Source organism: Trichechus manatus, unplaced genomic scaffold, assembly GCF_000243295.1.
Source record: "Trichechus manatus latirostris isolate Lorelei unplaced genomic scaffold, TriManLat1.0 scaffold00296, whole genome shotgun sequence".
Classification (NCBI taxonomy): domain Eukaryota; kingdom Metazoa; phylum Chordata; class Mammalia; order Sirenia; family Trichechidae; genus Trichechus; species Trichechus manatus.
Genome location: NW_004444232.1, coordinates 645,747 through 658,189, shown reverse-complemented (window position 1 = coordinate 658,189; position 12,443 = coordinate 645,747). Strand labels below are relative to the sequence as shown.

The following is a 12,443-nucleotide window of genomic DNA, read 5'->3' as shown; positions in this document are numbered from 1 at the left end:
GTTAGAATATATACTGGAGATGTGGAGATCAATTAATGAATGGAAGAAATCTGTTCCATCTTATTCCTAACCTGTCTCACCATGGCTGTAGAGTCTCCTCTGCTTGGAATGGATAGGATGAGACTTAGAACTACAGTCTGAAAGGCTTTCTTCAGTTCAGTCTGGCTGCTTTGGTTTAAACATCTACACTTTGGGAATTCTGGCAGCCTGAGGTCTCTGTCTTCTTCCATGAAGTAACTACCACCACCACCATTCTCCAGTTCTGTCTCGTAGTTATCCCTGCTTGCCTAAGGCGAATAGTTGTTTTGAGAGGTTTTTCCTTTTACCCAATTCCTTTACCCTCTGTGTGTTTAAGGTTGTGAGATTGTTTTTAAATTTAAGGCCATATTGAGTAATTAGATAGACAGGGGCCTCATAGTGCCTTTTCACAGATGGCAACCTTTACTACTGCAAGTGCAAGTGGAGTTAAGTTGCTGATGTGTAGATCATCTGTTACCTTGTTTCCTAGGTAATATGCATGTGTCACTAGCTGAGGCCCTGGAGGTTCGGGGTGGACCATTGCAGGAGGAAGAAATATGGGCTGTATTAAATCAAAGTGCCGAGAGTCTACAAGAATTATTCGGAAAAGGTAAGCTATTTTATTGTATTATTTGTTATTATTTTTCTGAGTATCGGGTAATTATGGGGCAGGGATCTTTGTTTTGTTTTGTTATTTCTGTGCCTTTGGCAGAGTATGGAAAGGAATACTTTTTCTTATTTCTTTGGGCTGAAAAGCTCAGATCTTGTCTTCATTCATTTGACCATTGTATACCTGATATTGTGCCAGGCACTGAAAAGATAATGGTGATCAAAACAAAAAACATTTCCTGCCTGTTTGGAGCTTACAGTCCAGTGTAGAAGATAACTTTTAATAAAATAGTCATAAACAAATGTGAAAAATGCAACCGTGACAAGGGCTACAAAGGAGGGATTCAGTGACTGTGAGAACCCACAGTAGGAGGACTTGACCTGGTCATGAGAAAGAAAAGGAAGTCTTTCCTGCACAAGTCACACTGAGCTAAGACTGAAAGAAGAGAAGAAATTAACTACGTGAGAGGGAGGGAAAAGCATTCCTGGCAGAGAGAATAGTGTGTGCACCCCTGTATCTTTGAATTGAGATAATGTAGACTGAATAAGTAGTGTTGTGCATCCCAGTAGAAGTGGTTACTTGGTCCTCATAGTTGTGTGGCATTTTGGAGCTGGAAGAGTTAGAGTCACCCTTTGGTTGTCCAAAAACACTTGATATCATGCTGATGTGCTAAAACCAAGCTTCATCTAAGGAATAATCGGTCTTTAAAAATTGGTTGAGTGAATTAATTAGGCATAATAAACATGAAAGAAACCAGGTGAGAATTTGAGGGTAGTGGTAGTTCTCAACGTGTGCTCCCTGGACCAGCAGCATCAACATCACCTGAAAACCTGTTAGAAATGCAAACACTTGGGCCCACACTTGTTAGCTGCCACTGAGTAGGCCCAGCACACATAATGACCCCATGCACAACAAAGCGGAAATGTTGCCTTGTCAAGCTCCATACTGTGATTGGTTGTGGATCAGACTGTTGTGATCCTCGGACTTTTCCTTAGGTGATTTTCAGAAGTTGATTGCCAGTCCTTCCTTCCTAGCCTTAGTCTGGAAGCTCAGCTGAAACCTGTTCAGCATCATAGCAGCACGCAAGTCCCCCACTGACAGACCAGTGGTGGCTGCACATGAGGTGCATTGGCTGGGAATCAAACCCCGGTCTACAGCATGGAAGGCGAGAATTCTACCATTGAGCTACCACACTAGACCTACCGAATAAGAAATTCTGGGGGTGGAGCCCAGGAATTTTTGTTTTAAAAAGCCCTTGAGGTCTTTCTTACGCAAATTTTGAGAATCATTGGAGGACTGAATTGCTAAAGATTTGGAGCCCTGCGAACCTTTTTGAATGGTAAAGGAGGTGACCAGTGATTGAGTACAAGAGAGTCTATAGCACAAGGGAAGAGTGTTTGGTGACATATGTTAAAGCTTTGTTGTTGTTTTCCAATCCAAAAACAGGAACTTGAATATAACAGTTTTAGGGCTCACCTAATTCTGCTGTAACCTTAGATGCTTGAAGATCTTTGATTAATCTAAAGAAAATTTACTCATTTTATCTAATACCACTTACCTAAAATTCAGCTATTTTAAATAAACTTTGTTGCTTTGTTTGTCTCACTTTAATTTTTCATAAAATTGCCTGTACCACCAGAAGTATAGGAACTCCAGAATGTGGAGCAGGTAGCCATGCTCCAAAGGTGGTGTTGAAGGTTTTGTTGGTGGAATTACTCAATTACTCACCAATACTCAGTCAGTTACTACTTAAGAAGCATCTCCCACATGTAAGGCATTGTGTGGAAATAAGTAGGTGTTGCTGTTGCCCCCAAGGGATTCATTCAGATCAGACAGATACATGTGGGAAGTGTAATACTTCAAGATAGTGTGTGCCAAATCAATAATATAGACCATAAGTACTACAAATGATCAGAGAACAGAGAGAGAATATTTCTTTTTGTCATGCAAATGGCAGGATCTCTGCTCTGGCCATGACTCATGTAGAATATAAAGCATCTTGTATACTGTAAGTATCTAAGGGTCTTTCCTTCCTTCAAATTTCATGATGTTAATAGAGATTTAACATCTGAATGTAAAGTGCTTGTCATCGAAAGGCAGTTACTGCATAATATATTGGAACATTACAGTAGACTTACTGAATGTGTTTTAAAATTGATTGTAAGGCAGGCAGCTGTGTCTTAAATACTGTCCAGTGGAACCGGTTACTGTAAGTCCCCCAGTCTAAAATTCTATTTATTTGGAGAAAACCCATGCTTATTTGATTTAGTTTTTCTGAAATCTAAGGTTTTTCTTTTTTGTGTGTTTGATAACACAATGTCTTTCTTCCACAAATTGTTCTTCTAATTCTTTTCCTGACAAGTTCTCTCCTTGTAACAAAACTGAAATAAAATAATTATTACTTTGCTTATTTTGTGGAGAAATGACGATGGTTTTGGTTCACTAGTAGATGCCCTTATGAATAACACTGGTGTATTAGGGGGAAAATGTAGGTAAAATATAGTGGTCTCTAAAAAAAATTTTTTTTCCTAAAATGTGCTTTTCTCTCTTGGTTTTGTTTTTCTGTATTTGTTACATAAATCTTTATTTTAGTTCTTGTCGATGGCCTTTTTTCACCCTGTCTATATTCTTGACTTGTACGTTGCTCCTGTGTCTTTTTTTTCAGTATATATGTGCAAGCATGCTGTTGGAATTCTTATGAATAGAAGGCTGGAGATAAGCATTTCCACTGGGAGATTACTGAACAAAGGCTGAGAAAATTATCTGTTTCTTCATCTTTTTGAGTTTTCTAGAAATTCATGGCTTTTACCATTTTTTTAAACAAAATTATTGTGGTTATTATTTGTAGATTAATGACATCTAAGCACGGTTTTATTGAAACACACCATCTTCAGATGACTTTCTCTGAAGGAGGAAAAATGTAAAACTTTAAAAAAAAATATGTAATTGCAAACATTTAGATGATGGCGATGAAGATGATTGGCTCTTCTTTTGTTGTAAGTTTCTTAGCTTTGTTGTCTTGTGGTTATTAAAACATGTGGCCTGTATGATTACTTCTTAAAATTTATTGAGATTTTCTTGTGGCCTTATGTTTGGCCCATTTTTGTAAATACTCTGAGCATTTGACAAAAAATGTATATTTTCTGTTCTAGGCTATGAATTGAGTTTGTTAATGTTGTACTTTCAAAAATTCTATATTCTTGGTATACTTGATCTGTCAAATTCTTAGGCATATTTACAATCTCCACTATGTTTTTGTCTGTCTTCTTACTACTGTAATCATGTAATCATGTATTTTTATATAATTTTGTATGGTACATATAATGGCTTTTGACTAATTTAAATGGATTGGATCTTTTATCAATATAAAATAAAACTTTTATTTCTTTTTACTACTCATTGCTTTAAATGCTATCCAGTCTGCTCTTAATATTGTCACCTCTGCTTTCTTTAACTTGCCATTTACCAGTATATCTTTCCTCCTTCCTTATTTTCAAATTATTAGTATTGTAATTTAGGTGTCTCTTGTAAATAGTATATAGCTAGATTTTACTTTTTGACCTATCTGAGGGGTTGTTATTCTTTACTAAGGAAATTAATGTAGCCATTGAAATATAACTCTGGAGGAATTTCATTAAGGGTTCTCCCATATTATGACTTCCTAATCATATGCTTCTCAGTCTATCTTATTAACTGTTTAGAAAACATAGCTTATGTCAGAAAAAACTTCATTTTAAGATTTTAGCTTTTATATCATGGGTGAACTTATGCAGGGGTTTAGTGGTCCTAGAGAATTAAAAGATCAGTTGTATCTCTACATACTAGCAATGAACAATCAGAAGTTAAGATAAATACTATTTACAAGAGCAGCAAAAATATGAAATACTTAGGAATAAACAAATACTTGAAGAGCTATATAAATGAAAACTAAAAAGCAATGCTGAGAGAAATTAGAGAAGACCTAAATAAATGGGGAGTTAATATTGTGTTCCTAGATCAGAAGATCAATTTTGTTAAGATGTCAGTTTTCTCCAAATTAATATTTAGATTCAATACAATCTCTGTTAAAATCCCAGTAGGCTTTTTTATAGGAATTGATGAGTCAGTTCTAAAATTAATAGGGAAATCCAGTGGACTTAGAATAGCCAAAACAACTTGGTAAAAGAATAACAAACGTAGAGGACTCATACTACCTGATTTCTTGACTTACTGTAAAACTACAGTAAACATGGTAGATAAATATATTAATGGAACATAGTAGAGTCCAGAAACAGACTCGTACTTATATGATCAGTTGATTTTTGACAAAGATGCAAAGGATAGTCTTTTTGGTGAAGGTGCTTTAACAATTGAATATCACATACCAAAAAAAAGTTAATTTTGATGTATTCTTCACACCGTATACAAAATTAAAATGAATCACAGACCTAAATATAAAGTTTAAGATTATAAAAGTTCTACAAGAAAACGTAGGAGACAATAATTGTGACTCTGGGTTAGGCGAAGATTTTTTAGTTATGACACCGAGTGCATAATCCATAATACAAATAGATAGATAGATAGATAAATTGGACTTTATCAGAATTAAAACATCTCTTCTAAAGATATTAAGAGAACAAAGTCAAAGATTGAGAAAAAGTGTTTGCAAATCACATAACTAATAAAGGACTTCTGTCCAGAATATATAAAAAAACTCTCAAATCTCAAAAGTAAGAAAACAAACAACCCAGTAAAAAATGGGTAAAAGATTCAAACATTCACTTAACGAAAGAAGATGTGCAAATTTCAGATTTCAGATAAGAACATCAGAGATATGCAAAAGACTCAATAACCTTAGTCATCAGGAAGATAACTTATTTGTTCCTTTATAGGAAATATAGGAAGTTTTTATGGGTTGTAAGTTTTTGAATAAAGCTTTGTATAGTTATCTACAGCTTTTGAAAGACTAAATCCTGACTACTCCCTTTATAATATATTCCTAATTATCTGCAACCTTAATTTTGTTGATTGAGGGTGTATCAGTTGTCTTCAACATGCTACATCTTGCCCTGCATTCATAAAGCCAGAATTAACAGGTCCTTCAAGTTAAATGTGTTTGAACCAGATAAAATTACTACGTTTGTTCCGTGGAAACAAACTATAAAACATGAAACTAATTTAATGTTTAGCATTCTTAAAATGAATAGTGTGAATTAGGCAATGTATGAAGCACTTACAGTAAACCACCCCTCCTCCCACAAACACACGCTCAGTACACTGTTTTGATTTGAAAGTATTTTGACTCCAGATGTTATAAACAGACCATTTTCTAAATTTAAAGAATCATACATTTAGAGGGGAAGGTGGCTATAGGTCCATGCTTTGTAACCCCATTTTTGCTGAGCAGTCTAATTTTACTCACTGTATTTGTTGTCTTAATTTTTATGCATATAGGATTTATCTTAATATTGGTGTATAACATATACAGTAAAGAATCTTATTAATTGTACTGACTGACAAATGTTTACATATATACACACCCAAATAATCACCAGCCAGGTTAAGATATAGAACATTTCCAACAATGGCTCTCTCACACTCCCTCCTAGTTAATTCTTGGTTACCAAGGGTGACCATTACTGGATTTACCGTATTTTCCCCAAATAACGTGTCCACACATATAATGCACATAGCATGCCTAGGAAAATAATGTGCAAGGCGGTTGCATGGTTGGCAAAAAAAGTGTAACGTGCATGTTATTTGCATAAAATACTTTTTATCACATAGATTAATTTTGCCCATTTTTACTATAAATAGGATAATACAATATGAACTTTTTTGTTCTTCTTTCACTCAACTTTATGACTGTGAGATTAAGCCATACTATATAACTAAGCTTTCTACAAAAATTTTATTGTAAAATATAACAAATATTTGTCATTTTAACTATTTTTGAGTGTACAATTCATTGATACTAATTACATTCATAATGTTATGTAACCATCACCTCTGTTTTCAAAACTTTTTCATCACCCCAAGCAGAAACTTAGTACCCCTTAAGCAATAATTCCCCATTCTCCCCTTTCCCCAGCCTCTGATAACCCATTACCATTAAGTTGATTCTGACTCATGGCAATGCCATGTGTTAAATAGTAGAACTGCTCCACAGGGTTTCCTTGGCTATAATCTTTACAGAGCAGATCACCAGTCCTTTTTTCCATTGTGCCACTGAGTGAATTTGTACCGTCAAATTTTAGGTTAGTAGTTGAATGCAAACCATTTGCACTACCCAGGGACCTTCAGCCCCTCGTAAGTACTAATGAACTTTGTCTCTATACATTTACCTATACTAGACATTTCATATAATGCAATACTTGCCCTTTTGTATCTGAGTTATTTCAGTTAACATAATGTTTTCAAGGACAATCCATGTTGTAACATGTATCAGAGCTGCTTTTTGGCTGAATAATGCTCCATTGTATGGATATACCACATTTTGTTTATCCATTCATCTGTTGATAGATACCTGAGTTGTTTCTACCTTTTGGCTATTGCGAATGATGGTCCAGTGAACACTGGTGTACACATATTAGTTTGAGTCTCTGCTTTCAAGTTTTTTGGATGTATACATAGGAGTGGAATTTCTGGATTATGTGATAATTCTATGTTTAACTTTTTGAGGAACTACCAAACTGTTTTCCACAGTAGCTGTACCATTTTACATTCCCACCAGCAATGGAAAATGGTTCCAGTTTTTCCACATCCTTGGCAACAGTTCTAATTTTCCATTTTTCTGATGACAGCCATCTTAGTGGAGGTAAAGTGGTACCTCATTGTGGTTTTGATTTGCATTTCCTAATGATTAATCGCATTGAGGATCTTTTCATGTGTTTATTGGCCATTTGTATATCTTCTTTGGAGAAATATCCAAGTCCTTTGGCCATTTTTTAATTGGCTTGTTTGTCTTTTTGTTGTTGATTTCTAGGAGTTCCTTATATATTTCGGGTGTTAACTCATTATCCAATATAAGGTTACCAAATATTTTCTCCCATTATGTGGGTTGTCTCTTTATTTTCTTAATAAAGTCATTTGTCGCACTGAAGTTTTTGTTTGTTTGTTTGCTTTATATCTAAAAACCAAACCTGTTGCCATTGAGTCGATTCCGACTCATAGCAACTGTATAGGACAGAGTAGAACTCTCCCGTAGGGTTTCCAAGCAGTGCCTGTGAATTTGAACTGCTGATCTTATCTACTTATTTATTTTGATTTTTTTGTTGTCTGCTGTAATATACATTTTTAAATATGTTGTATTTTAGATGAAGGTTTTCAGAGCAAACTAGTTTTTCTCATTAAACAATTAATACACATACTGTTTTGTGATATTGGTTGCCAACCCTACAACATTTCAGCACTGTCCCCTTCTTGACCTTGGGTTGCCCATTACCAGCTTTCCTCTCCCCTGCTGCCTTCTCATCCTTGCCCCTGGACTGGTGTGACCCTTTAGTCTCATTTTGTTTAATGAGCCTGTCTAATCTTGGGCTGAAGGGTGAATCTCAGGAATGACTTCATAACTGAGCTATAATGGTTCCTGAAGGCCATACTCTCAGGGTTTCACCAGTCTATGTCAGAGCAGTAAGTCTGGTCTTTTTTTTTTTTTGTGAGTTAGAATTTTGTTCTACATTTTTCTCCACCTGTGTCCGGGACCCTCTATCATGATCCCTGTCAGAGCAGTTGGTGGTGGTAGCCAGACACCATCTAGTTGTACTGGATTCAGTCTGGTGGAGCCTATGGTAATTGTGGTCCATTAGTCCTTTGGACTAATCTTTCCCTTGTGTGTTTGGTTTTCTTCATTCTCCCTTGCTCCAGATGGGGTGAGACCAGTGGAATGTCTTAGATGGCTGCTCACAAGCTTTTAAGACCCCAGACGCTACTCACCAAAGTAGAAATGTAGAACATTTTCTTTATAAACTATGTTATGCCAATTGAACTGTGTTCCCTGAGACCATGGTCCCCATAGCCCTCAGCCCAGTAATTGGTCCCTCAGGGAGTTTTGATGTGTCTTTGGAGCTTCCATGACCTTGCCTTGGACAAGTTGTGCTGGCTTTCCCAGTATTGTGTACTGTCTTACCCTTTACCAAAGTTACCACTTAACTATTGTCTATTTAGTGTTTTTCCCTCCCCACTCCCGCCCTCCCTCATAACCATCAAAGATTAATTCTTTTTGTGTGTAAACCTTTAGATGAAGGTTTACAGAACAAACTAGGTTCTCATTAAACAGTACACATATTGTTTTGTGACATTGGTGACCAACCCCACGACACGTCAAAACTCTTCCTTCTTGACCTTGGATTTCCTATTACCAGCTTTCCTGTCCCCTCCTGCCTTCTAGTCTTTGCCCCTGGGCTGGTGTGCCGCTTTAGTCTTGTTTTGTTTTATGAGCCTGTCTAATCTTTGGCTGAAGGGTGAATCTCAGGAGTGGCTTCATAACTGAGCTATAAGGGCGCGTGGGGGCCATACTCTCAGGGTTTCTCCAGTCTGTCAAGCCAGTAAATCTGGTCTCTTTTTTGTGAGTTATCATTTTTTCTACATTTTTCTCCAGCTCTGTCTGGGACCCTGTCTTGTGATCCCTGTCAGAAGAGTTCGTGGTGGTAGCCAGGCACCATCTAGTTGTACTGGACTCAGTCTGGTGGAGGCTATGGTAGTTGTGGTCCATTAGTCCTTTGGACTGATCTTTTCCCTTGTGTCTTCAGTTTTCTTCATTCTCCCTTGTTCCCAACAGGGTGAGACCAGTGGAGTATCTTAGATGGCCACTCACAAGCTTTTAAGACCCCAGATGCTACTCACCAACGTAGAATGTAGATTATCTATGGAGCTTCCATGACCTTTCCTTGCACTGGCTTCCCTAGTATTGTATACTGTTTTACCCTTCACCAAAGTTACCAGTTATTTATTGTTTTTCCCTCCCCACACCTCCCCTCCCTTACAACCATCAAAGATTGTTTTTGTGTATAAACCTTTTCATGATTTTTTATAGTAGTGATCTCATATAATATTTCTCCTTTTGTGATTGACTTTATTTCACTCAGCATAATGCCCTCCAGATTCACGAATGTTGTAAGATGCGTTGCAGATTAATCCTTGTTCTTTATCGTTGCATAGTACTCCATTGTGTGTATGTACCATAGCTTGTTTATCCATTCATCTGTTGATGGGCATCTAGGTTGTTTCCATCTTTTTGCTATTGTGAACAATGCTGCCATGAACATAGGTGTGCATATGTCTATTCGAGTGACAACTCTTATTGTTCTAGGATATATTCCTAGGAGTGGGATTGCTGGATCATATAATATTTCTATTTTTAACTTTCTAAGGAAGCGCTGTATCATTCTCCTAAATAGTTGTACCATTTTACATTCCCACCAGCAGTGCATAAGAGTTCCAGTCTCCCTGTAGCCTCTCCAGCATTTATTATTTTCTGTTCTTTTGATTCGTGCCAGTAATGCCAGGGTGAGATGGTATCTCATTGTGGTTTTGATTTGCGTTTCTCTAATGGCTAGTGATCCTGAGTATTTCCTCAGGTGTCTGTTAGCCAGTTGAATGTCTTCTTTGGTGAAGTGTCTGTTCATTTCCTTTGCCCATTTTTTAATTGGATTATTTGTCTTTTTGTTGTAGAGTTGGTGGATTTTCCTGTAAATTTTAGAGATTACACCTTTGTCAGATTTTTCATAGCCAAAGACTTTTTCCCAGTCTGTAGGTTCTCTTTTTACTCTTTTGGTGAAGTCTTTTGATAAGCGTGTTTAATTTGTAGAATATCCTAGTTGTCTAGCTTATCTTCTGGAGTTTGTGTATTGTTAGTTATGGTGTATATCCTGTTAATGCCATGTATTAGGGCCTCTAGCTTTGACACTGTTTTTCTTCTATGATCTTTATAGTTTTTGGTTTTATATTAGGTCTTTGATCCATTTTGAATTAGTTTTTGTGTATGGTATGAGGTATGGGCCCTGTTTTATTTTTTTGCATATAGACATGCAGTTTTGCCAGTGCTATTTGTTAAAGAGACTACCTTTTCCCCATTTGATGGGCTTTGTGCCTTATCAAAGATCAGGTGACTGTAGATGGTTGGATTTACATCTGGGTTCTCAATTCTGTTCCATTGGTCAACATGTCTGTGGCTGTAGCAGTACTAGGCTGTTTTGACTACTGTAGCTGTATAGTAGGTTCTGAGGTCAGGTAGTGTACATCTTCCTACGTCTTCTTCGATAGTGCTTTACTTATCCGGGGCCTCATCCTTTTTTTATATAAAGTTAATGATTAGTTTTTCCATCCCTTTACAGAATGCTTTCGGTATTTGGATTGGGATTGCATTGTATTTGTAGATTGCTTTGGGTAGAACTGACATTTTCACCATGTTGAGTCTACCCATCCATGAGCATGGTATGTTTTTCCATTTATGTAGGTCTCTTTTGGTTTCTTGCAGTACTGTCTTGTAGTTTTCTTTATATAGGTCTTCTGCATTCCTGGTTAGATTTATTCCTAAGTATTTTATTTTTTTAGGGGATGTTAAAAATGGTATTGTTTTCCTAATTTCTTTTTTGTAGTTCTCTTTATTGGTGTATAGGAATCCAGCTGATTTTTGTGTGTTAATCTTGTATCCTGCTACTCTGCTGAATCTTTCTACTAGTTTCAGTAATTTTCTCGTGGAGTCTTTTGGGTTTTCTATGTATAGTATCATATCATCCGCAAATAGGGACAGTTTTACTTCTTCCTTACCAGTTTGGATGCTCTTTATTTCTTTTTTTGCCTTATTGCTCTAGCTAGGACTTCCAGCACAATGTTAAATAGAAGTGGTGATAAAGGGTATCCTTGTCTTGTTCCTGTTCTCAGGGGGGAATGTTTTCATCCTCTCTCCATTAAGAATGATGCTGGCTGTTGGTTTTGTATAGATGCCCTTTATTATGTTGAGGAATTTCCCTTCTATACCTATTTCATTGAGAGTAATCAGGAATGGGTGCTTGACTTTGTCTAATGCCTTTTCTGCATCAACTGAGATGATCATGTGATTCTTTATGTGTTGGATTACATTGATTGATTTTCTAATGTTAAACCATCCTTGCATACCTGGTATGAATCCGACTTGGTTGTGGTATATTATTTTTTGAAGTGATGCTGAATTCTGTTGGCTAAAATTTTGTTGAGAATTTTTGCATCCATATTCATAAGAGATATTGCTGTATAATTTTCTTTCTTTTTTTGTGGTGTTTTTGCCTGGTTTTGGTATCAGGGTTATTATGGCTTCATAGAATCAATTCAGAATTATCCCTTTTCTATGTTCTGAAATAGTTTGAGTAGTATTGGTGTAAGCTCTTCTCTTAATGTTTGGAGGAATTCTCCAGTGAAGCCATCTGGGCCAGGGCTTTTTTTTGTTGGGAGTTTTTTTTCTTTTATTACCTTTTCAATCTCTTCTCTTGTCATGGGTCTGTTCAGATTTTCAACATCATTTTATGTTAGTTTGAGTAGCTGGTGTATTTCTAGAAATTTGTCCATTTCCTCTAGATTTTCAGATTTGTTGGAGTATGGTTTTTCATAGTACTCTGTTATGATCCTTTTTATTTCAGTTGGGTTTATTGTAATGTCCCCCATTTCATTTCTTATTTGGGTTATTTACATCCTCTCCTTTTTTTCTTTTGTCAGTTTGGCCAGTGGTTTGTTGATTGTGTTGATCCTTTCAAAGAACCAACTTCTGGTTTTGTTGATTCTTTCTATTTTTCTATTCTCTATTTCATTTATTCCTGCTATGATCTTTATTATTTCCTTTCTTGTGGTGGCTGTGGACTTC

The 12,443-nt window shown here is 36.4% G+C and overlaps 1 protein-coding gene across 1 annotated transcript in view; it reads left to right on the top strand.

Moving 5' to 3' along the window:
- The first annotated feature begins 231 nt into the window (after nucleotides 1–231).
- The window catches only part of PTPN13 (protein tyrosine phosphatase non-receptor type 13), a 192,920-nt gene continuing 180,708 nt past the window's right edge, over nucleotides 232–12,443 (top strand). Inside the window, exon 1 of the mRNA XM_023725318.1 lies at nucleotides 232–628. Within this exon, the coding sequence (XP_023581086.1) occupies nucleotides 514–628 (115 nt within the window). The 5' untranslated portion in view covers nucleotides 232–513. The remainder of the gene's footprint in view (nucleotides 629–12,443) is intronic.